The 26,242-nt window shown below is 40.0% G+C and overlaps 1 protein-coding gene across 7 annotated transcripts in view; it reads right to left on the reverse strand.

Moving 5' to 3' along the window:
• The window catches only part of kif13a (kinesin family member 13A), a 319,077-nt gene that overhangs the window by 142,314 nt on the left and 150,521 nt on the right, over nucleotides 1-26,242 (reverse strand). For all 7 annotated transcript variants that reach the window (XM_072560889.1, XM_072560887.1, XM_072560888.1 and 4 more), the window contains exons 5-6: nucleotides 22,236-22,328; nucleotides 18,979-19,159 (exon numbers count right to left, since the gene is read on the reverse strand). In XM_072560889.1, coding sequence (XP_072416990.1) covers nucleotides 18,979-19,159; nucleotides 22,236-22,328 — 274 coding nt within the window. The remainder of the gene's footprint in view (nucleotides 1-18,978; nucleotides 19,160-22,235; nucleotides 22,329-26,242) is intronic.

Raw genomic sequence — 26,242 nt, forward strand, 5'->3', positions numbered from 1 at the left:
ATGCAGGGCTACAGCAACAGGAAATTCATTCAAGAAAATAATGAAGAGGTTTTTTAAAGAAAAAGTAAATGCAAACATGCCATTGTTAAAATAGGATTCACTGACTCTGAACAGTGTGAACAGACATGGGAGCACCATCAAGTGACATAGAGATGGTACAAGGAGTTATGTGGTGGTGGTGGGGATGTGGAAGAGATGATGAAGAATTGAGGAAATTAAGGGCTGAAAAGTGTCTAAAAATAACCAAACAATTGGGATAAAGTCCGACAGAGCCAAGATGGGCACCTTGAACAGCCTTCTTTGGTACTAGGCCATCCTGTGACTATCTCCAATCTGCTTGTAGGGGCAGTAAGTTCAACTCCACATCCACCCTAAGCTTGGAAAGCAAAAATCAGATCTGATAGGGCGCACTTCTTACTGGATTCGATCTGCTGAGTTGGGAAATTTTCAGACTCATGCTCCCCACCACAGAAGCAAGAATCCGGCTCAAAGCAAAGGAAGGAAGGGAAAAGGAGGAGAGATCCCAAAGAAAAATATTGGGAAAGGGGGGAAGGCTATAAAGGAGTACAACAGAACACGAGAGATACAGCTATTTGGATGGAATTAGGCACTGATAAGTATAGTGCAACCAATCTCTTTCATCCATAGTTTAGAGATAAAAGGAGAGACAGGGGTTCACAGAGGTAACTGGGAAGATGGGGCAGGTATTAAAATGAAGAGACGCAGACTGGCAAAGGTAGTAGAAACATTTTTCAATGTATGAAATGGGTTGGAAGCAGATTGAAAAAAAATTCTGAAAAAAGGGAAAAATATTGCAGGAGAAATATAGGGTAGCAAGAAAAAAAACAGTATGACAGACATTTTTCGGAAGCAATAGTATGTATATACAGACTCTTGATATTACTGATATCATCAAGTATGAGCCAGTCGCCTCTTTAATCTTGGCTCCAGCTTTTCCCCTCCTCTTTCCACACTTCCTAATGTCATCCCAGATCATTCAACTGGTCATTTATTCACCTTCATAACAAATCACTCATAGAGGAAACCTATTTGCAGGCTGAATCTCTTGAGAGGAGTCAGCGACAGTGTGGTCAGCGACCAATATTTTGTGGTCAGAGGTTAAAATCCCACCATAGCAGATTCTGAAATTTGAATTTAACAAAAACCTGGAATTAAAACTAGCCTAATGGCAACTATGTGTTTATTGATCGTTAATTGTCACAAAAACCCATCTGGTTCACTAATGCTTGTCTGGGAAGGAAATCTGCCATTCTTACTTCGTCAGGCCCATGTGACTGCAGAACCACACCAACGTGGTTGACTCTTAGCTGTCACCCGGGCAATTAGGGATGCGTAATTAATACTAGTTTAGTCAGTGACACCTCCATCCCATAAATGAAAAGAAAATCCAACTTCTACATCACAACACAAGACGTCACGAAGACAGCAGCCAAATAACTAAACCTAGACTCGCAACAAGATTCAAATATTTGAAGGAACATGCCGCTAAATCTAAAACATCTGGAGTAACTTTATGCCAAATTATCCTTTAGTCCTGTCAATCTTGAACTTTGTCTGAGTGCTTTAGTCAGTCGATTTTGGTTTGGATCACTGTTCATACTGGCCAATGCAATAACAAAGTTTTGACAGTCTGTGCAGAAGAGAGTCTAGAATTCTTTTAATAGAATTTTCATCTTAACCTAATTCAACCTCCACTGAAAACAGCTCAAACTCCAGACTTAATAATGAATCAAACAAGAGTGAATTAACTGCGAATCAAAAAGGTATGGACTGCACAGCTGCACTTTGTTCTAGAAAACATTTGAAATTCCACTGTGAAAAATTCTGACTGGACCATTCTACTGAGAACTACAGTGGAGTTGATGGACTGAATGGCCTCTTTCTGTGCTAAATGGTTTTATATCTGTATGTGATTTAGATTGTACATATAAGGCACCTCAAGCCTTTTGAGATCATGTACCCAGTGTCTGGCAAGGCTGCCTGTGTCTGGGAAAGCGGTACTGCTCAGGATATTTTGTTCACCCTGACGTTTCAAAAGCCAATGTGTGAATAAAGTACAGGTGGCTGTGGGAGCTGGGAATATAAAAGAACAAGGAATATTCCTTGTCACCCAGGAGAATGGGCTTTTGCACTGGTATGTTCTTTTGTAGCTCTGGCTGGTCCTCATAAGGAGAATGCAACTTCAATGCCACTTGGATAGAGGTGGCATCAAGTAGGACACTACAAACATTACTAACATGATGTAACTCTTTAAACATGTGTCTCTATGATTCTATGTTGCTGAACAGCAAAGTTAACCGAGAACATCGCTGCAAAGCAGTAAGTCTACTGGATAGATCAGGAGTATAGGTTTGTGAAACTGAGGGCTGCAAAAAATAAAGGAATAGCTTCATCTGACAAAATAAAGAATGTTTTGTTTCTAGGCTCCAGTTCTCATCTCTTCTTTTGTAAACCTTCAACAGCTGGAGAAAATGACCTAACGCAAATACATTTCAGAAATTTTTCCAGACCACACGCAGAGGAACTGGTAGGTTTTAAAGTAAATGTTACAGTTCCATTGTAGCAGACATTTCAAACTCAAAACACTGCCTCGCAAAGGCAAGTAAAAATGTATTGCCGCTGTTTGAGAGATTCACTTTTCGGTCACAAAAGTACACTCACAACACATCTAATCATTCGGCATCTTATTACCATGTGAAAGATTTACAGCACTGAAAAAATTCTTCAACCTGGGTGTGGTTCTGTTTTGATTCCTTCTAATCTGCTATTGCTGGATACCCACTCTCTCTCTAGAGTCTAGTGAGCAAGTAGTAAATGTCATTGAATACATCTGGATTTGAGTTTAAACAAATTAAGAATAGAATTTCACAGAAGCCTTTGGTAGAAAGAGATCACCCAATACAAAATACAAAAAAACTTTTCAGGCTACTCAAGGCACTTGGGCAAGCAGTACCCAAGCTTAAAGAGCATAAAGGAACAAATTCCAAGCTTACGAATGTATGTGGAATCCATCATCATCTGGAAAAATACAGTTCTGCTGTTGAACTCACAAAACTGTCTAAGTAGGACAGGAGAATTGGATAGGCTAGTGGTGGTGTGCGCATTAGAGAGCCGTAGTCAACACAGTCTGCAAAATGTATTTATTGCTAACTGCACAGACGGAAAAGAAAAAGTTCGACTGATTTGTATATTTCCACAATATTACCTTTAGCGCCAAAGGAGTTGCATTAAAACTAAATGAAAGCAAATAAAACTTCAAGATCACGCATCACAAAATTGACTTAACATACAACAATCTGGGTCTTTTATGTTTTGATTGATCAATTTTTGGTCTGACCTCCTTTCAATATGGTAAAAACAATGACTGCAGATGCTGGAAACCAGATTCTGGATTAGTGGTGCTGGAAGAGCACAGCAGCTCAGGCAGCATCCAAGGAGCTTCGAAATCGACGTTTCGGGCAAAAGCCCTTCATCAGGAATAAAGCTTTTAATATTTCAATATTACATTTTGAATAAAGGTGGGCAAGACCTAACCTACTGCTTCAAATTAGCTTTGAATTTTAATATATTTCATGTTATAAATATGAACATTCCTATCATAAATATGATTAAAATAAAGCTTCAAACGGCTGATGGCAAATAATTTCAAATCTCACGTTTACCCACGTGTTTGGAAGGAATTCTTCACAAAATTTGGTAATATATACCCAAGTTATGACATTCACATTTGTTTTCAAAAACACCACTTTCAAACAATTGGAAGATCAGAACATTTTTGCCACAAAGAACAAATACCATCTGCAAAATTCAATCCATCACAAGAGATTGGATTGCAAGTGTCAATTTTAGATCATCTAATTTCTCATTCTAAAATAGTTAATCATATTTGACGATTGCCTCTGTTGGCAATAAGATTAATGACGCTCAATATTTGTGACAAAGAACAACAGCTGTAATTATAGTTTGTTGGTCAATAGTCCTGCAAAGTGATGTCTGAGAGGAAAGCTCATAAAAATGCCTTCAAAGATGTTAAGTGGCATACTTAGAGTTAATTCCCCGGTACTCCTGCCACTCAAATGAATATGTCTATGTCCATGATAGGAATACTGCCATATAGTCTAGTCGAGACAAATTCCTGTCTTCAACCTGGAGCAAGGTCTAAAATACAGTTTTCCCTCTTGAAGGCACTTGAGATTTTTTTTCCCCAGAAGATACTTGTTGATTCTCATGTATTAAGTGATACAGTTATGCAGCAACATTAGCTTCTGTATCTGATATAATGTATTGTGTATTTGGATTTGGACACCAGCAGAAAAAAAAAAGAGGAGAATTCATCATCGTCATCGGTAACCATTTCATAGATTCTATATTTTTAAAATTGTAACAAAATAAACCAACAAGACGGAGTTAGAAAAGTTTTCTAGGGGAAAAAAACTTGCACACAAACAAAGCCATTGCCCGAAACATGCTTTCCACAGACTGGGGAGGTCACTGCTATTGCATTTTCATCATGTAGGAACAAAGCTGGAAGATCTTAAGTAGGCTGTTGTTTTTGGTTAGACGGAGTCTCAACCCTCAGTCTCAGGTTTAAATTGCCAGGCCTCCTGCTAAGCCTGACAGACTCATCCACCACCGTCACTGATTTACAGGCTTTGCTTAATGGAGACACGAGTGAGCCTATTGACAACAGCTCAAGGGTGAAACTGCCAGCAATAGGAGCGGCTGCCCTTTTTCAAATCTTCCATTAACCAAAGTAACTTGCCTCTGACTGATGCTCCTCTGCCCAATCAAATTATCCAGGGTATCTTAAGGCCTTTTGGGGGCAACTCACCCATTTACCATACATATTTTGAACACCGTACTCACCTCCAGAATGAACTACTCTCTAGCCAATCCGTTCCAACACAATCACAATACAGACTCTCCCCTTGGAAAAGTGGAAAATTGACCGGGTATGTCATTTCCATGAAAGGCAGGACTAAACTAGTCTGATTTATCTGCTTTCTCGCAGCAATCAACAACTGATGAAACATGCCATCAACAGTACAATCTAGCAGTATTCACCCACAAACAACCTGCGTATTAAAGTTGAGTTGGGGTTCAATCAGGACCATTTGGGTCCAAATCTCATTATTGCTTCAAATCATGCATGGATAAAGAAGCTGCAAGTGATTTCCTTGATATCAAAGCAGCATTTGGCAAAGTGTCAAGGTGCCCCAGAAAAACTGAGGTCAAAGGGAATCACTGGGAAAGTTTCCCACTGGTTGGGACTCAACAATCTTCAGTGACTACAATACGCTCTCACCTTCAAAAGGGTCACTTTGATGTTATTTGCAATTACAGAGTCAGAGACGTACAGCATGGAAACAGACCCTTCAATTCAACTGGTCCATACTGACCAGATATCCCAACCTAATCTCATCCCATTTGCCATCACTTGCCCCATATCCCTCTAAATGCTTCCTATTCATATACCCATCCAGATGCCTTCTAAATCTTGACTGGAGATATTGGTGTTGGGCTGGGGTGTACAAAAGTTAAAAATCTCACAACACCAAGTCAGGAGCAACGCTCTGAAAGCTAGTGCTTCCAAATAAACCTGTTGGACCTTAACCTGGTGTTGCATGATTTTTAGCCTTCTAAATCTTGTAATTGTACAGTTTCCACCACTGCCTCTGGCAGCTCATTTTTACACGCACCACCCTCTGCGTGAAAAAGTTGCCTTTTAGATCCATTTTAAATCTTCCCCATTTCACCTTAAGCCTATGTCCTCGAGTTCTGGACTCCCCAACCCCAGCGAAAAGGCCTTATCTACTTATCCTATCCATGCCCCTCATGATTTTATAAACTTTCATAAGGTCACCCCTCAGCCTTTGACATTCCAGATAAAACTGCACCGGCCTATTCAGCCTCTCCCTTTGGCTCAAATCCTCCAACCCTGGCAACATACCTGTAAATCTTCTCTGAACCCTTTTAAAGTAATCTCCAACATGCAATAAAACCTGGACAACACTCAGGCACAGGGCTAATAAGTGAAAAGTACCATCAGTGCGACAATGACTAGCTTGAAGAAAATCCTCACCATTTCCACAAGACATTACAAGTTATTACCAGCACTTCAGTTCCTACCATCAACATCCTCAGGTAGTCACTACTGACTGAAAATGGCAGCTACAAGAGCAGAACAGAGACCTTACTTCTCAGCACCAGCAAGCCTTTACATCACCTACAAAGTCATAGTCAAGTGTGTAATGAAATATTTCCTACTTGCCTGGATGAGTACAGATATAGTAACACACAAGCTGCTCAATGTCATCTGGACAAAACAAACAGATTGGCACCCATGCACCATGTTTAACATTCAGCCCCTCCAGCAAACATGCACCTTGGATAGAATGTGCATCTTACAAGGATGCACTGCAGCAACTTTCCAAGGTATCTCTAGCAGCACCATTCAAACCCATGATGACTGCCATCATAAAAGTACAGACAGCAAGCGTTTGTGTACATCAATACCTCAGAGTCATACCATTCAGACACAGAAATATATGGTTAATTTTTCAACATTGTCAATGGATCACAATATTGGAACAACACTGTTTGGGGTACCTTCACCAGGCAGGCAGCAGCAGTTCACTGAAGTGCTTCACCAGCATCCTCTCTGCAGCTATTAGGGATAGCCAGTATATCTAGGCCTCATCAGCAATATCAACATCCGATGAATGAACTAACCTTAAAAACTGCCATAAGATATAGTCATTTACCAGAGGAAAAAGTTGATATACAGTAAGACGACAAAAAAAAAGTAAAACTGATGGAAGGCATGTTTACAGATGTCAGGAGCTCCTTTATCATGCAAAAATCAATGCAAAGTCCATATGGTCTTAAAGCAGGGTGGCGAAGGATGCAAAGTTGCAGAGACAAGCTACATTCAAATCTTGCAATCACAAGAGTTGATCACCTGAGTAATAAATTTCAAACAGTAACTCTACACAGTTAGTTCTTCAAATGTACTTCCTATTTCTCAGTAGGTAAATTCAGCAGCCATCTTTAAACACATGGTCCCAGAAGCAATGTCAACTGAGAGAGGAATGTTGCCGATGTCAGTGGCCTCAGAATTTATCCCACCGAATGGATGCATGTTGGTCACAATATGGATGCATCTGGATTCAGCATATACTCAAGTCAGTAATGCAGCTCTTGAGGAGGAGAGCCACCAAGCTGACATTTCAGTACAGATTATGATGATTTCAACAAAAATAAAATTTGCTGGTTATCTCAGGCTTCAAGCTGAGAAATACTGACAAGAAATTCCAGGCAGAAATTTCCAGAAGAGCACAGTTCCATGCAGAAGCACGTTGTCACAAGAATTTTTTTTAGAATGAGATCAAGGGTGCTCAAAATACAGAGGGTGCAGCAGATGAATTCACCCGAAAGTCCAGGATAAACAATTTTGGAGCGACACTAAGAGAACAGTTGCCCCATATTGGGAGAGAGAGAAAGTCTGAGGAAACACATTGTTGATCTTTGTCTTCTTCACTGTTCCAACTCCTCTAATCACAGGTTTTCTCCTCCTCTATCTGCTTAAGAGACAGAATCTACAATTGGAGCAGTAGCAAGGGCAGAAGGAGGGAACCTATACTTGGAGAAGCTGGATCAGTTGTTCTGACAGGTCTCACTGCTGCTGGCTTCTACCACTTCGAGAGGACACTGACTGAAGATAGGCAGGGAGTGGTTGCTGTCCAAAAATATCTTGGACCAGGTGTCTCAAAAGCAGATCCCTAAAACCCTTACTTGGAGACCTAACAGCTGCCATTTGATCTTCAAAACTGCGACTTGAAACAACAATTTCAAACTCGAAAATGTGAGCCACGCTAAAACCCATATCCAAACCCAATGAAATCTAGATTCCTAGCTAACAAAACACAGATTCAAAGTCCCCATGGCCTAGATCTGGACTCAACAGCACCTGGAACCTTCAAAACCCTGCTGCCAAAAACTTGGATGCACAACACAGAAAATCCAGACATGGTTACCACAAACCTGGGCCAGCTGTCACCAAATCATGACAATGAATCATCTAAAATAATGATACAGAACCTCCAAAATCTGATGCAATCTATCAGATACCAAGCACCCAAAATCCAACCTTCAAAAATCTAAACACAGGCTGCTGAAAACTGGACCTATATTTCCCAAGATCTGATTAGATAGTCTGAACTGAGACACACCAAAACCAGAATTCAAATCCCTCTAAAGTTGAATTACAACAGATCAGAACCAGGCAAAATCCAGTTCTTGCTGCTGACCATTAAGGCCAAGACTCAAACCTCAAAGTCCTAAAGCTGGTACCACAGCATCCAACAAAATCTGAAACCAGACCTTCAAAACCCTGCTCCAGATTATCCCAAAACATTGACCTACATGTCAGGCTGGAGATATACCAGGCAACAAGCATCACTCATATTTATACACATACTTTCAATGTCGTTGTTTAAAAAAAGACACAAAAATTTGCATATCTTGAATGCAAATTGGGTGTTTCTGTCCTTTAAGTTATCAGTCTATTCCTCAGAGTCAGAGATATACAGCATAGAAACAGACCCTTCGGTCCAACTCATCCATGCCAACCACATAGCCTATATAAATCTAGCCCCATTTGTCAGCATTTGGCCCATATCCCTCCAAAACCTTCCTGTTCATATGCCCATCTAGATTATTTCTAAATATTGCAATTGTACCAGCCTCCACCACTTCATCTGGCAGCTCATCCCATACATGCACCACCGTCTGTGTGAAAAAGTTGCCCTTTAAATTCATTTTAAATCTCGCCCCCCCCCCCCACCTTAAACCTATGCCCTCTAGTTCTCGACACCCCATCGCGGAGAAAATATCTTGTCTATTTACCTTATTCATGTCCTCTATCAAGGTCACTTCACAGCCTCCGAAGCCCCAGGAATATAGCCCCAGTCTATTCAGACTCTCCCTAAAGCTCAAATCCTCCAACCCTGGCAATCTCCTTGTAAATTTTTTTCTTAACCCTTTCAAGTTTCACATCTTTCCAATAGCAGGGAGTCCAGAATCGCATAACGTTTTCCAAAAGTGGCCTAGCTAATGTCCTGCCCATCCACAATATGACCTCCCAACTCCTATACTATCATGCGAAGTGGTGTATTACTTTGAAAAGAAATCACTGGAGTATGACAGAACTGCGAATTAAATGCTTAGTTATCAGATGGTTAGCTGGGTGCTACAGAATTTGCATCTGTGCTGCTTGTTGCATAGTTAACGCTGGAAGTCAGCATCCTAACTTGAAACAGATGTGCACATGCAAAATAATACACACGTAGTGACCATCTCAGCTAATGTTAATACTGGCTAAGTCAGAACCCAGAGTGAAACTGGCTTAGTGGAACATAAAATTAATTTTTGCAGTTGATTCCTACAGTGGTTAGCCCCTGAACATGCTCACACACCAATGTTTTGTAAACAATACAATTTGGTAGGACTGCATTCTGCTGGTCCATTCTTGTCAGACCATAGCCCATGTTTCTTCTCTACTTGCTGCCCCTCAGCAACATTTAAAAACACCAATTTCGAAAATACACAAACATCAACTAGCCCTATCTCACCACTACCCCTTGAACCCCTCCATTGTTAGTAAATTGTCACACTGTTTCACCGTTGTCCAGTACTGGATCAGCTGAAATCCTCCACTGAATATTGAGAAAAGGGATGGCATAATCTCAATTTTTCAGCACCACCTTCATGCCTCTCCTTGTGACTGCTTGTGGTTGAATGAGACAGTTTGCAACATGATGTGGTACTTGATGCTTTGCTGAAATCGCATATTCTGTAACATTGTTAAATGTAGCCACATCTCAGCTCATATGCTGCTCAAACCATCATACATGTCTTTGCTACCTTTAGACTTCTCTTTCAAAGTACTACCAGCTGTTCTTCTATATTCTACATTCTCAAAACTTGAAGGCATCTCAAACTCTGCTGCTCAAGTTCAAACCTGTACGTACTCATCACTTCAGCGTTTGCTGATCTTCAGTGATTCCTGATTAAGCAATGCCTTGATTATATATTTTAATTCCTTTCAAATCCTTCCGCAACCACACTACTCCTCCCTACCATGACCTCTAACGCCACAATATCTGCATTCCTCCATTATGATCTCTCGATTGTAACTTTTTAATTGCTCCACTGTTTATTGGCCAGGACTTCAGCTGCAAAAGCACTGAAATTTCTCCTTAAACCTCGCTATCTTCTTTAAAACATTCCATAAAACCTTTTCTGTTAATAAGCCTTTGCTTATCTGCCACAATATCCCCTTATATGGTTAGATGACAAATACTATTTTGTACTGTTTCTGTGAAATACCTTGGAATGTAATATAGTTAAACTGCACACTCAACAAAACACACATACTAAGCCAGGTGAGAACAGTTTAGGAAAGTTCACTGGAAGTGTGACTGGTGATGGGTTTAAAAGGAGCAATATGCTGAAAGTGGATGACTCAGCAATTGTAATGTCCTTGAATGTCAAAGTAGAGACACACAGTTACATTACCTCTTCTTGAAGATAGTCATAGACTGACGTATGACACAAACCTTGCTCACCACTAAGTACCATACTAAATCTGCTGCATACAGACACAGATTATTTCAGTATCTGAGGATCTGTGAATGGCACTGAACATAGTGCACGGATCAGTGAACACTCCCCCTTCTGACATTATGGAGGAGGGCAGGCCATTGATGAAGCAACTGAAGATGATACGGATGGTAACTAAGAGTCCCTGCAGTAATATCCTGCAACGAGATGATTGACCTCCAACAACCAAAACCATCTTTCTCTGTGTCACCCACGACTCTAACCAGTGGAAATTTTCAAAGCCCATCAAATTCTTATCAACTCCAGTCTTGCGAGAATGCCTTGCTGTCAACGCAATCCACTTCACATCTGGAGGTCAGCTCTCCTGTCCACGTTTCGACTAAAGCTGTAATAAGTCAGAAGCTGAATGGCCCAGGTGAAACCTGAACAGAGTGTCAGTGGGCAGGTTATTGCTGCAGACGTACTGTAACATAGCATTGTTAGTAATACTTCCAGCAGTTTTCTGGAGTGTAGAATGATTGGTGTGTAATTGGTCTGGTTAGATGCCTGTGGGTAGTTGTTGGTGCTGTAACTGTACTGGAACAACTCGAGCAAGAGCACAGTAAGTTCTGGAGTCTTTGGTACTAATAGCAGAATGCTGCAAGGGTCCAAAGCCTTTGCAGTAACCAGTGCTTGCAGGCATTTCTTGACTTCAAACAAAGAAAACCAAATTGGCTAAAGACTGGTATTTGAGATGCTGTGGGCTTCTGAAATAGCCCAAGATGGATTAGGCATTTTCCACTTAGGGCTGAAGATGGTTGCAACCACTTCAGTGTCATGTTTTGCACTGAAATGAGAGATTCCCCCTTTATTTAATAATAAATTGTGATATTTGTAAAGCCCTTTTCCCTGATTAATTGCTAAATTGTTCATAATCTTTCACAACTCGATGTGGCACGACTGCAGAACCTGTGTGATCGGTTCGTCTAGGGATTGCTTTGCTGTCCATAGCATTTGCTTCTAATTTGACAGGCAACTTGTCCTGTGTTGAAGCTTTAGTAGGTAATTAACGCAACTTTGTCCATGCCTGGCACTGCTTCCAGGTGCACTCCTGAAATTTTCATTTAACCAAGGTTAATGACCCAGCTTGATAGCAACAGTGAAGTAAGGGGGCCAGGAGGTTAACAAATCAAGTTGAATACAAATCTGCTGCCCTGTTGGCCCAAAGTGCCTCATGGATGAGTTATTCAATCACATCGAAATCTATTCTATTTAGAACGGTCATAGTGTCGTTCAATATAATGAACAGCACCAATGTGAAAACCAGCTGGTGATGACTCCCAGTAGTACTGCCAGTGACAGATGCTTCTATGACAATTGCAAGCAGACATGAGCTTTAGATATTTATGTTTAGTTTGTTTTATCTTGGCCAACTTTAGACGTTATTTAGGATACATGTATTCTGCTAGTCCAAAAAATACAGAACACAATTTTGAAATACTAATTACTCATTCTAAAGCAGCCATAAGCCAACAACAAATCATTTATTAAAAGCCATACTTTAAATATGCCACATATTTGATGAATAATTAATAAAGGGATTTTTAAAATTCATTTCAACATATTACAGACTGATTTGCAAGGTTAGATTTCATGGAATACTGGGAGAAGTAGCCATTTGGATACAGAACTGGCTCAAAAGGTAGAAGACAGAGGGTGGTGGTGGAGGGTTGTTTTTCAGACTGGAGGCCTATGACCAGTGGAGTGCCACAAGCATCAGTGCTGGATCCGCTACTTTTTGTCATTTACATAAATGATTTGTATGCGAGCATAAGAGGTGTGGTTAGTAAGTTTGCAGATGACACCAAAATTGGAAGTGTGGTGGACAGCGAAGGAGGTTACCTCAGATTATAATGGGATCTTGACCAGATGGGCCAATGGGCTGAGAAGTGGCAGATGGGAGTTTAATTCAGATAAATGCAAGGTGCTGCAATTTGGGAAAGCAAATCTTAGCAGGACTTATACACTGAATGGTAAGGTCCTAGGGAGTGTTCCTGAACAAAGAGACCTTGGAGCGCAGGTTCATAGCTCCTTGAAAGTGGAGTCGCAGGTAGATAGGATAGTGAAGGCGGCGTTTGGTATGCTTTCCTTTATTGGTCAGATCATGGAGTACAGGAAGTTGGTAGGTCATGGTTAGGCCATTGTTGGGACATTGTATGCAATTCTGGTTTCCTTCCTGTCAGAAAGATGTTGTGAAACTTGAAAGGGTTCAGAAAAGATTTCCAAGGATGTTGCCAGGGTTAGAGGATTTGAGCTATAGGGAGAGGCGGAACAGGCTGAGACTGTTTTCCCTGGAGCGTTGGAGGCTGAGGGGTGACCTTATAGAGGTTTACAAAATTATGAGGGGCATGGATAGGGTAAATAGGCAAAGTCTTTTTCCTGGGGTGGGGGAAATCCAGAACTAGAGGGCATAGGTTTAGGGTGAGAGGGGAAAGACATGAGACACACCTTCGGGTCAACGTTTTCACGCAGAGGGTGGTACAGGTATGGAATGAGCTGCCAGAGGAAGTGGCGGAGGCTGGTACAATTGCAACAGTTAAGAGGCATTTGGATGGGTATGTGAATAGGAAGGGTTTGGAGGGATATGGGCCGGGTGCTGATAGGTGGGACTAGATTGGGTTGGGATATCTGGTCAGTATGGACAGGTTGGACCGAAGGGTCTGTTTCCATACTGTACATCTCTATGACTCTATGACACTAGTTGTCTGTATTTAAAAAGTATTGTTAGAACAGACTGAGTAGAAGAAAGAGGCAAGACACCTCCAGGGTCTTAATAACAGTATCCATCTTGGGTCTTCAAATCACAGATGAGATGAGACCAATTTATTTTAAGATCAGGTACACACTTGAAAACAGTGCACTATATTCAAGTTTAAGGCAATATACCCTAAACTGGCAAGGGGATGGAAACTAAGTGGGTAGACATAAGAAATGAAAAATAGAAAGCAAAAGTGGGGCACAAAGAAAACAAGGGCTGCAGCATACAGGGCCATAATATAAACAGGATGTGTAAAAATATTTTTAAAAGGACAAATCTAAAGATATTGTACCCAAATGCACTGTGCTTGCAGTAAGATGGACAAATTAACCACAGAAAGAGTTGTAAACAGGTACAATAGGAGTATGTACCAAGACATGGCTGCAGGGTGACCAGGCTTAGGAACTGAACATTCAAGAATACTAAATTTTTAGGAAGGACAAGGAAAAAGGAAAAGGAGGTTGATTAGTGTTATTAGTAAAGGATGTAACCAGTGCAACACTGAAAAAGGATATTTAGTCAGAAAATCTAGAAGTAAACTCAGTCTGGGTGGAACAAAGCAACACGGAGCAGACAACATTTGTGGATGCTGTCAAGAGGTCTCCAAAAACAATAATGATTAGATTAGATTACTTACAGTGTGGAAACAGGCCCTTCGGCCCAACAAGTCCACACCGACTCACCAAAGGGCAACCCACCCAGATCCATTCCCCTACATTTACCCCTTCACCTAACACTACAGTCAATTTAGCATGGCCAATTCACTAACCTGCACATTTTTGTATTGTGGGAGGAAACCGGAGCATCCGGAGGAAACCGACGCAGACACGGGAGAATGTGCAAACTCCACACAGACAACTGCCTGAGGTGGGAATTGAATCCGGGTCTCTGGTGCTGTGAGGCAGCAGTGCTAACCACTGTACCACCGTGCATTAAACAAGAAATTAGAGACGCACACAGCAAAGGTGCAAGTGAGCATGGGTAACTTTAATCTACATATCGAATGTACAAACCACAAACAATAAATAATGCAATGGCATGTGAACTCCTGGAGTGTGCACTAGATGGATTTTGAGACCATTAAATTGAGGAATCAATTAAGGAACAGCCTCTCTTAGATTTGTCATTGCGCAATGAGCATTGGTTAATTAATAATCTTGTCACACAAGGTTCTTTTAGGAATAGTGACCACATCATGAAAGGATTCTTCACTGGGAGAGAAATGGAGGCACCTAACCCAAACCTAGGGTCCAAAATCTCAGCAAAGAACGTTACAAAAGTATGGGGCAAGAGTTGACAGCAACAGTTTGGCTAATTTAATTAAACTGCATTACAGTGCATAATAATTGGCTAATATTTAAATCAATGCATGCATTGCAACAATCATATTAGTTAACTCCTTTCCTCTTGTATTTTTACATTAAAAAAGTGGTCTAACTATGGTTAGCAAAAAGAAATCAAGGATAGAATTAGATTCAAGATTTTGCTTGAAAATGTAGCAGGCTGGAGGTTTGGAAATTAATTAGGACTCAGCAAGGAAGACCAAGAGATTGATTAATAGGTGCAAAAACAGTGACAACAAATTTGCAAGGTACATGAAAGCAGACTTAAGAGCTTTTATAAATATGCATGAAGGAAAAGATGAATAAAGACCAATACAAATTCATATATTCAATATAGATGTATATTGGAAGAATAGGAGAAATGATAATGGAAAAGAGAAATAGCAAAGCAATTAAACAACTACATTGGTTCTGTCTTCACAGATGAAGACAAAACTAACTTTGCAGAGTGCTAGGGAAGCCAAGGGTGCTTTGTTTGAAGGGAATTAATATTAGCAGAATTAAAAAGTACTCTTCAAAACATTAAATGGGACTGAAAGTTGGTAAATCTTCAGCATCCGATGATCTACACTACAGGGTACTAAAGACAGTATTTTGGAAATAATGGATGCACTTTGATTGTCATCTTCCAAAATTCTACAACTTGAGGAACAGCTCGAACAGATTGGAGGGTGGCAAATATAACCCCATGATAGGAGGAAGAAACAGTGAATTATAAACTGCTAGGTCTCGACTATCTAATTACTGCTAGAACCTATTATGAACGACACAATAGCAGAATACTTGGAAAATATCAACAGGAATAAGCAAATTCCACCGTTTCATGATTATTGGATAAATCATGATTGATGAACCTACTGGAGTTTGTTGAGGATATAAGAGTAGAATAGGTACGGGTGCATTTGATTTTCAGAAAGCTTTCCATGAAATCCTTCTTAAGAGATTAATGTAGAAGATTAAAAGAACAAGGGATTAGAGCTAATATACGAGCATGGATTTAAATAAGTTAGTAAACAGAAAGCAGTAGGATAAATGGATCTTTTATGGAGTGGAAGGTGGTGACTAATAGAGCATATAATGTAAAGTGTATGATTTATAGGCATTTTACCACCATTTATTTTGGATTTTGGGAATTTTGAACTACTGGCATATGGGTTTGGTCTGTATCTATGAAGGGATTTTAATGATCAATGTGTGAGGATTTCTGTAGTCACGGCAATTTCAGTTAAAATGTAGTACGAGGGAGAGTTTCCTGGAGAAATTAGGTTTTTACTTCATTGGGTGAATTTTACAAGTGAACAATGCAAACTGTTGTGTATTTGGCTTCAGGTAGAAGGTTCTGGCATGGAATTTATTCTTTGATTTCGGGGAAACACACAGCTTGAAGAACCCTTTTAGGCTTTCAGATTTGTAGAGGTCATGGCTGAAGAAGATAGATGTATAAAATGAAGGGAGACAGTATAGAAATAGATTACCTCAGAGTAAGCAAATTAGTTTGAGTTCCAGACCAAAAGTGGTTGTTAAAATCCAAAAGGGATTATCTAAAGACAAAATCATATAAACTCAGTTTTATGAAGACTCATGAAAGGGGGTTATCAGATTCGCACAACTGGAAACTGAAGCTATCACGAAACTAAGTCCTATAAGGATGACAGAGAAGGGAATTCTCCAGCTTGAGTACAATAAAGCAGTGTTTCTCGATTAATGAAGCTGTACTTTACTGTGTGTTTTCGAAATCTTTAAACTTCAGTTATATAGATTGGTTTGTACTTATTTTCATGTAATAAGCTTCTGCTTGATTGGCAAAACTGAATTAATAGCATTGTGTATTTGTGTTTCAGTAAAAGTCCACCTTTTCAAAGCCATTAAAAAATATCTATCATAAACAATAGAATATATCAAGCCATATTTCGGTCTGGAATCTGACCTGTTCTGTCACAACAACAGTTGGGATCATAACAGGTCCCACAAGGATCATATATATTTTTAAATTCCCTCCATGAAATCATTGATATATCTATTTAATATAATTAAAAATAATATTTCCACATTTGCTGATAGTATAAAACAAGGAGGAATGGAGTTTGATGACAAGGAAGTAAACATGTTTCAAGGCATTCAAAAGGTGAGCGTGTTGGCAAAACAATGTTATACCGCATCTGCCATGTAGAGGTGTAAAATGATCCAGTTCAGTTTTAAAAAGAAAGAATGGCATACTATTGCTTTAAGAATGCGAGATTAGGAAATGTTTAGGTACAAAGGGACCTGAGTGTCATTGCACAGTAGCCACTGAAAGCATGTACATGCAGCAGGGAGTTAGAAAACAAAATGGTGTGCTGGTTTCCATTGCAAGGTGAAATCAACAAAGGAGCAAGGAGGTATTACTGCAGCTGTGCAGGGCATTGGTGAGACGAAACCTGGAAGACAGTGTTAAGTTGTAGAGTCATACAGCATATAAACAGACCCTTGGGTCTGACCAGTTCCCTGAACTTAACAAGCTCCATCCGTCTATGTTTGACTCATATCCCTCTAAATCCTTCCTATTCATGTACCGTCCAAGTCCCTTTTAACCTTACCTGCATCCACCACTTCCTCTGGCAGTTCATTCCATACACAAACCACCTTATGTGTGAAAGTGTTGCCCCTCGGGTCCTTTTTATATCTGTCTCCTTTCACCGTAAAATTAAACACCCCTAGTTTTGAACTCGCCCACCCGAAGGAAAAGACACCTGCCATTCATCTTACATACATCCCTCATGATTTTATAAACCTCTATAAAGGTCACTCCTCAAACTCCTACGCTCCAGTGAAAAAGTCCCAGCTTATCCAGCCTCTCCTTATAATTCAAATCTTCTAGTCCTAGTAACAGCCTGGTAAATCTTTTCTGCACCCTCTCCAAAGTAATGATATCTTTCCAATAGGAGAAGGGGAGGACTGCAGATGCTGGAGATCAGAGTCAACACTGTGTTGCTGGAAAAGCAGAGCAAGTCACGCAGCACCCGAGGAGCAGGAGAATCGACATTTCAGATATAAGCCCTTCAGGAATAAAGGTTTGTGGGTCGGGGGCTAGGAGATAGAACAGAGGGGTGGGGGTGGGATTGGAGAGCAAGGTAACTGAGAAAGCTCTAGGTGGATGAAGGTGAGGGAAAAGGTGATAGGTCAGAGGGGGGAGTGATGGACAGGTCTGGAGGGCAGTGCTGAGTTGGTGGCTTGGGACTGGGATAATGCGGGAGGGGTGGGGGTGGAGAAGAGACAGGGGGGGAAAAAAGGAAGCTGTTGAAATCCACATTTATCCAACGTGGTTGCAGAGTCCCAAATCGGAATATGAGGCGTTCTTCCTCCAGGCATTGGATGGGAACGGTTTGGCAGTGGAGACGGCCCAGGACCTGCATGTCCTTGACGGAGTGGGAGGGGGATATTAGCAGACCGACCAGGACTATACACCGTAACATTGAGTCCAACATGACTCTTCAGGATTTGTCTGAGATATTTTCTGTAAGGTATGATTGCATGAGTATGACGGTCAGGCTCATGCTCGACTGTCCTGTGGGACAACTCTCCCAATTTTGCAAAGGTCCCTGGATGTTCACAAGCTCATTAGGTCTGGGTGTGCTGTTGTCATTTTTGCTGCTTAGGTTGATACCTGATGGCCTGACTTCTTCTATTCCTTTTCAACATGTAGCAATTTTGTACAAATGAATAACTTGCTTTGCCATTTTGTAGGGAATTAAGGTCAATGGTCTACAATTACATATCAACCAGACCAGGTAAGGACAGCAGATTTCCATCCCCAAAAGCCATTTGTGACCTAGATAAATTTTAACAACTGACAATAGTTTCATTGACACTGTCACTAGTTTTTAATTCCAGATTTATTAATGAGTTGAATTTACATTTCACAAATAGTTAACCACCTTAACAAAAGAACACAGGAAAACCTCCTGGTAAATTTAATGACAGGAAATTTTTAAAAGGGAAAATTAGAAAGAGAAAGTATTGAAGTGTTGCTATAGTGCATTTCAGTTTAATGTGCTTTATCACTATTCACAGTTCAGTAACATCATTACTGCACTGAATGATTGTTTAACCTTCTATATAAGATAAAAGGTTAAATATCCAGTCATTGGGATTGTTAATTTCTCAAAAAGGTAACAGTTAAAATCAACTGAGACAAGATTTTCAGTTAGTACTTACCCTTTTGGATCCAGGAGATCCCGCACCTTTTCATTATAGATCTCCATATATGACACTTCTACTTTAAATGTGTGAGATTCACTTTCCTCTTTGGAGACTCTTCCAAACAATGCACCACAAAGACGAGGTATAAGGCCTGGTACGTCAACACTGCCCATCATCGAGAAAGACTTTCCCGAACCTACGTACACAAGAAAAAGGCACGTTTAGAGTCATACAGTCCTACAGCACAGAGACCGGTTCTTTGGCTAAAACTGGTCCATGCTGACCAAAATGTCCATCTATGCTAACCCCATTCCCCTGAATTTAGCTCATATACATGGATAGGAAAGGTTGAGAAGAATTTGTCCAAACAACTTTTAAATGTTGTTAGTGCACCCGCCTCAACCACTTCTGTTGGGCAGCTCATTCCATATGCGTTAAAAAAAGTTGCCTGATAGGTTCGCTTTCTTTCGAGTATTTCTTCCACAGTAAACACAGAAGGGAGATATTCATCGAGGACCTTGCCCATCTCCTGCTGTTCCACATGTACAGTTTGGTTCTTCAGGGTCCTATTCTCTCTCTAGTTCGTTTCTTGTGATGTTTTCATCAACATAGAACTAATACTCTCGTGTTGGATTGGCAAATAACATAGGTTCAACTTACTTGAAAATTTTACACTGGCTGACTGATATTTTTGTGTGTGACTACAAGCTTTGTATACGCCATGATTTGGAGATGCCAGTGTTGGACTGGGGTGTACAAAAGTTAAAAATCACACAACATCAGGTTATAGTCCAACAGGTTTAATTGAAAGCACACTAGCTTTCAGGTGGTTGTAGTCATTCTGTCTGAAGAACTTTGTGACATCTGTTCTAATTTTTTCTTTTCCTCATTTGAACCTTGGTTATTTAGTCTAAAGTAATGTTTTTTTTTCTTTTATATGCAACTTTTTAACTTCTATGTACACTATAATGTCATGTGACTGCCACCCATGCTGACAGAAAGGTCAAAGTTTATCAAACCTCTCCACCTGATGAAGGAGCAGCACTCCGAAAGCTAGTGTGCTTTCAATTAAACCTGTTGGAACTATAACCTGGTGTTGTCTGATTTTTAACTTTGCATATGTCCTTATTCTAATATGCTACTGCTTGGACTCCTCATGGTGACCGGTCACGTGGAATCATCCTATCCCTTGGCTCATTGGCATACTCTGCTCTTAAAGCACAAACCCAACACTCCAGTTCCAAGCAGACTAAGATGCAAGGAATGAATATTGGTTCTGGAGGTAGCTCAAAGACAAAACTAAGTAACAGAGGACAGTGTCACAAGGAGAGGTTCAACATTCTAAGACAATGCCTCGGTTCATCCAGCACAAGTATAAAATTACTTCTTAATGCCAGGGGAGTCTTTAAAAATAATTGGGTACAAATTATTGCAGTCTGCAGAGAAAACCACAAAGTTTCAATATCTCAAGTATACTTCTGTAATCGTCAAATGACATCGGTGTAGCTGACCTGATAGCAAAGTAAACAGATCATGTTCTAGATCTACTAGAATATAAGAGAAAATAATCCCCTGTTTTCATGCAAGACAGAAGGACAAGTCTGACAAATAGCAATGCAGTCTGCAAAAGACTTGGAGATGAATAGCTGGAATAAGCAATTAGGTGGCAGATGCAAAATCATGCACAAGAATGTGAAGCAATATATTCAGGAAGAAACATAAGGAATAGGTGGGCATACTCAATGGAAAGGGGCTGAATAGTATGGATAAATGTGAACAATAAAAGATTTGAATAATTCTCTCAAGTTTGAGGTTTTTTTAAATATAAAGTTTAAAAAATGATTTGAGTTTTGAAAAAAGTGGCATAAATGAGTAACAGTAATTAACTCTGAACGAATTTATACAGCACACAATTCTGTTGCAGTTTTAGGTCCCCATTATAACAACCATACAAACTACAGGCAACATACAGTGCAGATTTATTAAAATGTCAGAGATTTGGAACTAGAGGATTCTGAGATAATTAATTATTTCCACTGAGGCAGCCATGAAGAGAGTCATACAGTTTATTTAGAAAAAGTTTCAATCACCTGAACAAGGCAAATTTTCCTACAATTGAGGGCCAATTACAAGATGCATTCAATTTAAAACTTTAACAGAGTAAAGAGATGTTAGGAGAAATGTTTTAATGCAGATGGGAATGTAGTGCCACAGATTCTGAGACAATATCTATTATATTTAAGAGAATTTTGAATAAATATCTGAAACGAACAAAATTCATGGCAATGAGAAAAAAAGTGTGGCACGGTTATTAGTTCTGGAATGTTCTCACAAAGAGTTGGCACAGACTAAGTGAGTTGAATAGTCTTCCACATGCTCTGAGCTTCTACGGCAATTGCGACCTAAACCAGAGGAACCTCGATTATCCGAACGAGATTGGTGGGCACTATTTCATTCGGATAATTGATTATTTGGTTAACTGATTCAATGCCTTTCCTCTGGGGCTCAGAGTTTTCTGTTAAGTCCGCTCCCTGTTCAGGAGACTAGGCAGCAGCACACTGCGTGTGAGCCCCTGCCCCCAACCCTGCCCCCTATGCATCTGCCTGCCCCCACAACTCTGTCTAAAACCACGCCCGCCGCCCCACCACCCCCCCCACCCCACCGTGCACAATAACCCCCTCTCCGGGGCAGCTGGACTGGACATGAACAACAAGACTGCTGCCTTTTGGGGAGTGAGCCTCCAAATAGCACATGCGCGCACACATGCCACTTTTTACAGTAACTTTTTGATAGGTTCCTCCTTTGCCCTCTACGGGACAATGTTGGAAAGGTTGTCTGAGGAAGTGGGGTTTAGGGTACATGCCAGTGTAGAATTCCATGGAACGTGTTGGGGGGAGAGAGAGAGAGAGAGAGAGAGGGCAGGTGGTCAGTCATTTGGAGATGGTGCCTGGGCTCCCATTGATGTCCAGGACTGTTCTCGGCAGCATTTCAGCAAGCCGAGTTCACTTTTAATCATTGTAAACAAAAGATGCGACCAGTGTCGGAAACACGTCTTTGATATAATGTTTCTATTCGGACCTCAAGATCTCCTTCGGAGAATCCGATATTCGGATAATTGAGGTTCCTCTGCAATATGATTTACAGCCCGGCACTTTAAATGGTTGATCAGTATCTTGACAATGATGATTCAATTTCAACAATTAAATTTAATGCAACACTGCGTCAAGCCCACCTATCTTGAAATCTACCAATTCAAATATCATACATCTTACCTGTCTGCCCATAGGCAAAGATGCAAGCATTATATCCTTGAAATGCATTCTCAAGTATCCCTTCGCCAAGGCATTTGAAAACTACTTCTTGACCTAAAGCAAAAAAAAACAAAAAAACCAGTTGAGACAAGAATATTATTCCATATTCTACCTCTCCTTTTCATCACTTAGTGTCAAGATGATCTGTGGAATCATAACCTCTCTTATTTAACTGACCATTCTTAAGATATGATCATAGACATGACATTTTAGCAATCTGTCTTCTCTGTAGAGAGTACCATAATTCAACTCTTCACTGAACTGAAGTCACAGGAGGAGTTACACAGGAATGGGAGCACAGGGTGACTGTTAGCTTCCTTCAGCCAACACCACGGTGGTCAAGCGAAAGGCCTCTGTTGAGACCTATTAACTCAGTGAAGACTAATGATGAAATCAATTAACTTCTGATTTCAATTATTTAGTTTTTCTCCAGATGATGCCTTTCCTCCAAAAGGTATCACAAAGTTGGAAAGCAAAAAAACTTGACTATTAAAGCAACCCTGTTCCAGAAATTAACGTCTGGAAAACCTTTAGTCACTTTAGACAGAATTGGCTGTTTGGATGATTACAATTCCAACTAATGAGTTGAAAGTATCCTTTATCTTCATCAGTTGTGAAAGATTATATACAGAATGAGTTTAAGTGGTCTTAATCCAGTTCTAAATGTCTAGAACACAAAATGGTCAAGAACATGACAGAGATTTATACTGAAGTGACAGTGTCACAGTCACTGGCTGTAATGATAATCAATCAGAAAAACTTCATTTAAACCATGTTGCAAAAGTACAAGATAACAATAATAATATTGGCCTACCTCCAGTACTATATAATTGTAACTCTGACATACAGCACAGTAACTTAACCAAGAAGCTATACAGTCAGACCTCGCATGGCCAGAAGCAATAAAACTAGCTACTGGTCCTCAGCATTTACAATATCACTGCAAACTTAATACAAGGCAGCTTCAATCTCATAGTCAAAGTGCGTTTCTTGGGAGAAAAAGAGATTTACTTCAGGAATACGTTCTTAATGATGGAGGTGCTCGATACCACTGTTGGTTGGGAAAAGTGTTCAGATATGAAAATGACAGAATGAAATGGCGTGTTTTGAAGGCTGGTGTGGTTTCAAATTAGTGATGTCTCTCAAGTGCCTACTAACTCCATCTTGGTACAGAATTTGTCCAGTTTATACTTTGTTAGTATTGGGGTGGGGAAGCAGTGAAGAAGATTTTCATAAAATTTGCCATATAGGAACTGCATGCACCAGATTTCCTCTGAAGCAGCAGCTATGCGCAGATGTCCAATTAGTGCCAGCACACTACTGGATGAATGATTGCACATGCCACCATTTTGTGAAAATCCTCTTTGCAATCAATTGGCACCATTCAACCAATACCTTATTCGTATGACATATTTTACAATGTTGCCCCTATAAATAGAAACAAGTACTGAATCAACAACTACTATTTCAGTCAAGCTGGTCATCTGTTCTCCCCCTGATCCTCCAAGGTGGCTGGCTGGCTGACACCAGGCACTCACTTACATTAAGGGTTTGGGTGAGGAAAGCAACGAGTGGGAAAACTCTCAAAAATATTTTATCTTTATTTCTGATGCAAGAAGTCCTACCGAACCGAACTAAAAGATTCTGCATTAATTATAATGGTAAAATAGATTCCCTTAAATGTTGCACTGATCCCAGCAAAATCTTCAGCTGGCTTTACGTTTCCTTCTTTCAAAGTTGACAAAAAAAGTATTTTCAGAAGTGGCTGTATAGTTTGAAAGCGTTTAACCAGAAGTTAGCGAAATATACTGAAAACATCAGCTCACCTTTTAAAATATTCACTTTCTTAGGACTTAATAGGTAAATGACCCTAAAAGTGGGGTGCAAGGGTGCTAGAAATCACACAGTTTACTAATTAGCCCTGATTCACACACGGTGAAGCAGTTCAATGAAATTCTACCCCAGAACAGCTCAACTATAAACCCTCAGACAAGTAACTGCTAACTGCTGAATTCAGAACACAGTGGGGAGATGGGGGTAGGGATTGGGGTGGTGGATAGATTCCTGCAATTCAATTTCTCATTCAGACTCAACTTGGCCCAACTTTCCGTGGTGTGAGCAAGATCAACTTAGCTTCAGTTCACTTTGTGAAGAGGTTTTGTTGCATCACATTGCAGCTTTAAAAGCAACTCACAAGCAACTCAAATTGTTACCTCCTAAAAAAGGATGATAGTAAATTTGTCAGGAATGATTTCCTCTTAATGAAGCTTTGCTGGCTTGCAGCCATGATCATAAGTGCAGCTATTACATCCTTGATAATAGACTAACATTTTCCAAATAACAGATGTTGAGCTAACTGGCCTAGACTCACTCTTTTTTTGAAATTCCTTTTAAATAAATATATTGCATTGACAATTTTCCAATCTTTTGGAACATTTCCAAAATCTATGGATTCGTCAAAGCATCCGTTTTCTCTATGACTACATTCTTTGATATTCTAAGATGCATCCCATTAGGCCCGAATTTCAGCCCCATTTGTTTCCTGAGCACTCGGGACTGGAGTCTAGGGACAAGTGCTGTCTTTATTTTCACTCTTCCTTTTGCCATCTTTAGTAATTTTGGAATGCTATTAGTATGTTCTACTGTGAAGAATTACACAAAAGTATTTACAATATTCAGCTCCTCTGCCATTTCCTGGTTCTATATAGTTATTTCCCCAGCATCATTCTCCAAGGGGCCTCTGTTTGCTTTGGTTTCTCTTTTTCTTTTCATATATTTAATAAAACTCTTCCTGTCCATCTTGCTAACAGTTGCAAGATTACCCTCAATGTTGATTTTCTCCTTTTTCTTTGGTTATTTTTTTTTTAAAAAAAACTTTCCTATTTCTCTGGCTTTCCACTAAACTTTATCACATTGTGCTTTTCTTTCAAACGGATGCAATCCTTAATTTCTCTGGTTAATCATGGTTTTCCTATCCTTCTCAGAATTCTTCTTCCTCACTGGCATTTGTGATTTCTGTGAGCAACAAACTCTTTCCCTAAATGTCAGCCGTTGCTCATCAATAGTCTGCTAAATTCCTTTCCAAGTCCACTTCATCCAGCTCTGCCCTCATTTCTTTGTAATTACCCTTATTTATGTTGAGGACAATTTGCCCCAATTCAAGTTCTTGCATCTCAAATTCAATGTTAAATTCTACTATGCTATGGTCATGATTTCTTAGGGGCTTGTTTACCTTGACATTATTTATTAAACCTGCCACAATACATATCAGATATCCAAAAGAGCCTGATCCTTGATTAGATTCACAATATCTTGTCCTATGAAATAACCCAAATGCATACTAAATTGTTCCTTATGGCTTCTTCTGGCAATTTACCCCAATCTATATGAATATTCAAAGTCACCATGATTAACATACTGCCTTTGGTACATGCCCTCATTATCTCCTAATATATTCTGCATTTCCCCCCCTCCCCCCCGCCCCCCCAATCCCATCATATAGGTATTGTTCAGCATCCTGTAGACAATACCTATTAGCGTCTTCTTTCCCTTTTTATTACTTACATCCACGAATATGGACGCTACATCATCTGATCCAATATTATTTCTTGCTGTTGTACTTATTACATCCATGCCAACAATGCCATCCCACCAACTCCTTCCTCTCTGTCCTTTTGAAAAGTCACATATTCCTGAATATTTAATTTCCAGCTGTGATCTCCTTGCAACCCAGTCTTTCAAAGAATTATAAATAAAACAATCAGGCAGCAGCAAGACTTGTAAAATCTATCTTTTGCATTCCAAGGCTGGTAAATATACAAGTCATTCTTGCATCCTGGTCAGGAAATGCTTATGAGAAGTTAAGGGCTGGGTCAGGTACAGCTACATTCCACCTACCATATACTCTAATTGAAAAGTATAGCAGCAGTCAGCAGTAAGGATCAAACTTAAATAAAAAGGAAATTTTT

Source organism: Chiloscyllium punctatum, chromosome 41 (genome assembly GCF_047496795.1).
Source record: "Chiloscyllium punctatum isolate Juve2018m chromosome 41, sChiPun1.3, whole genome shotgun sequence".
Taxonomy (NCBI): domain Eukaryota; kingdom Metazoa; phylum Chordata; class Chondrichthyes; order Orectolobiformes; family Hemiscylliidae; genus Chiloscyllium; species Chiloscyllium punctatum.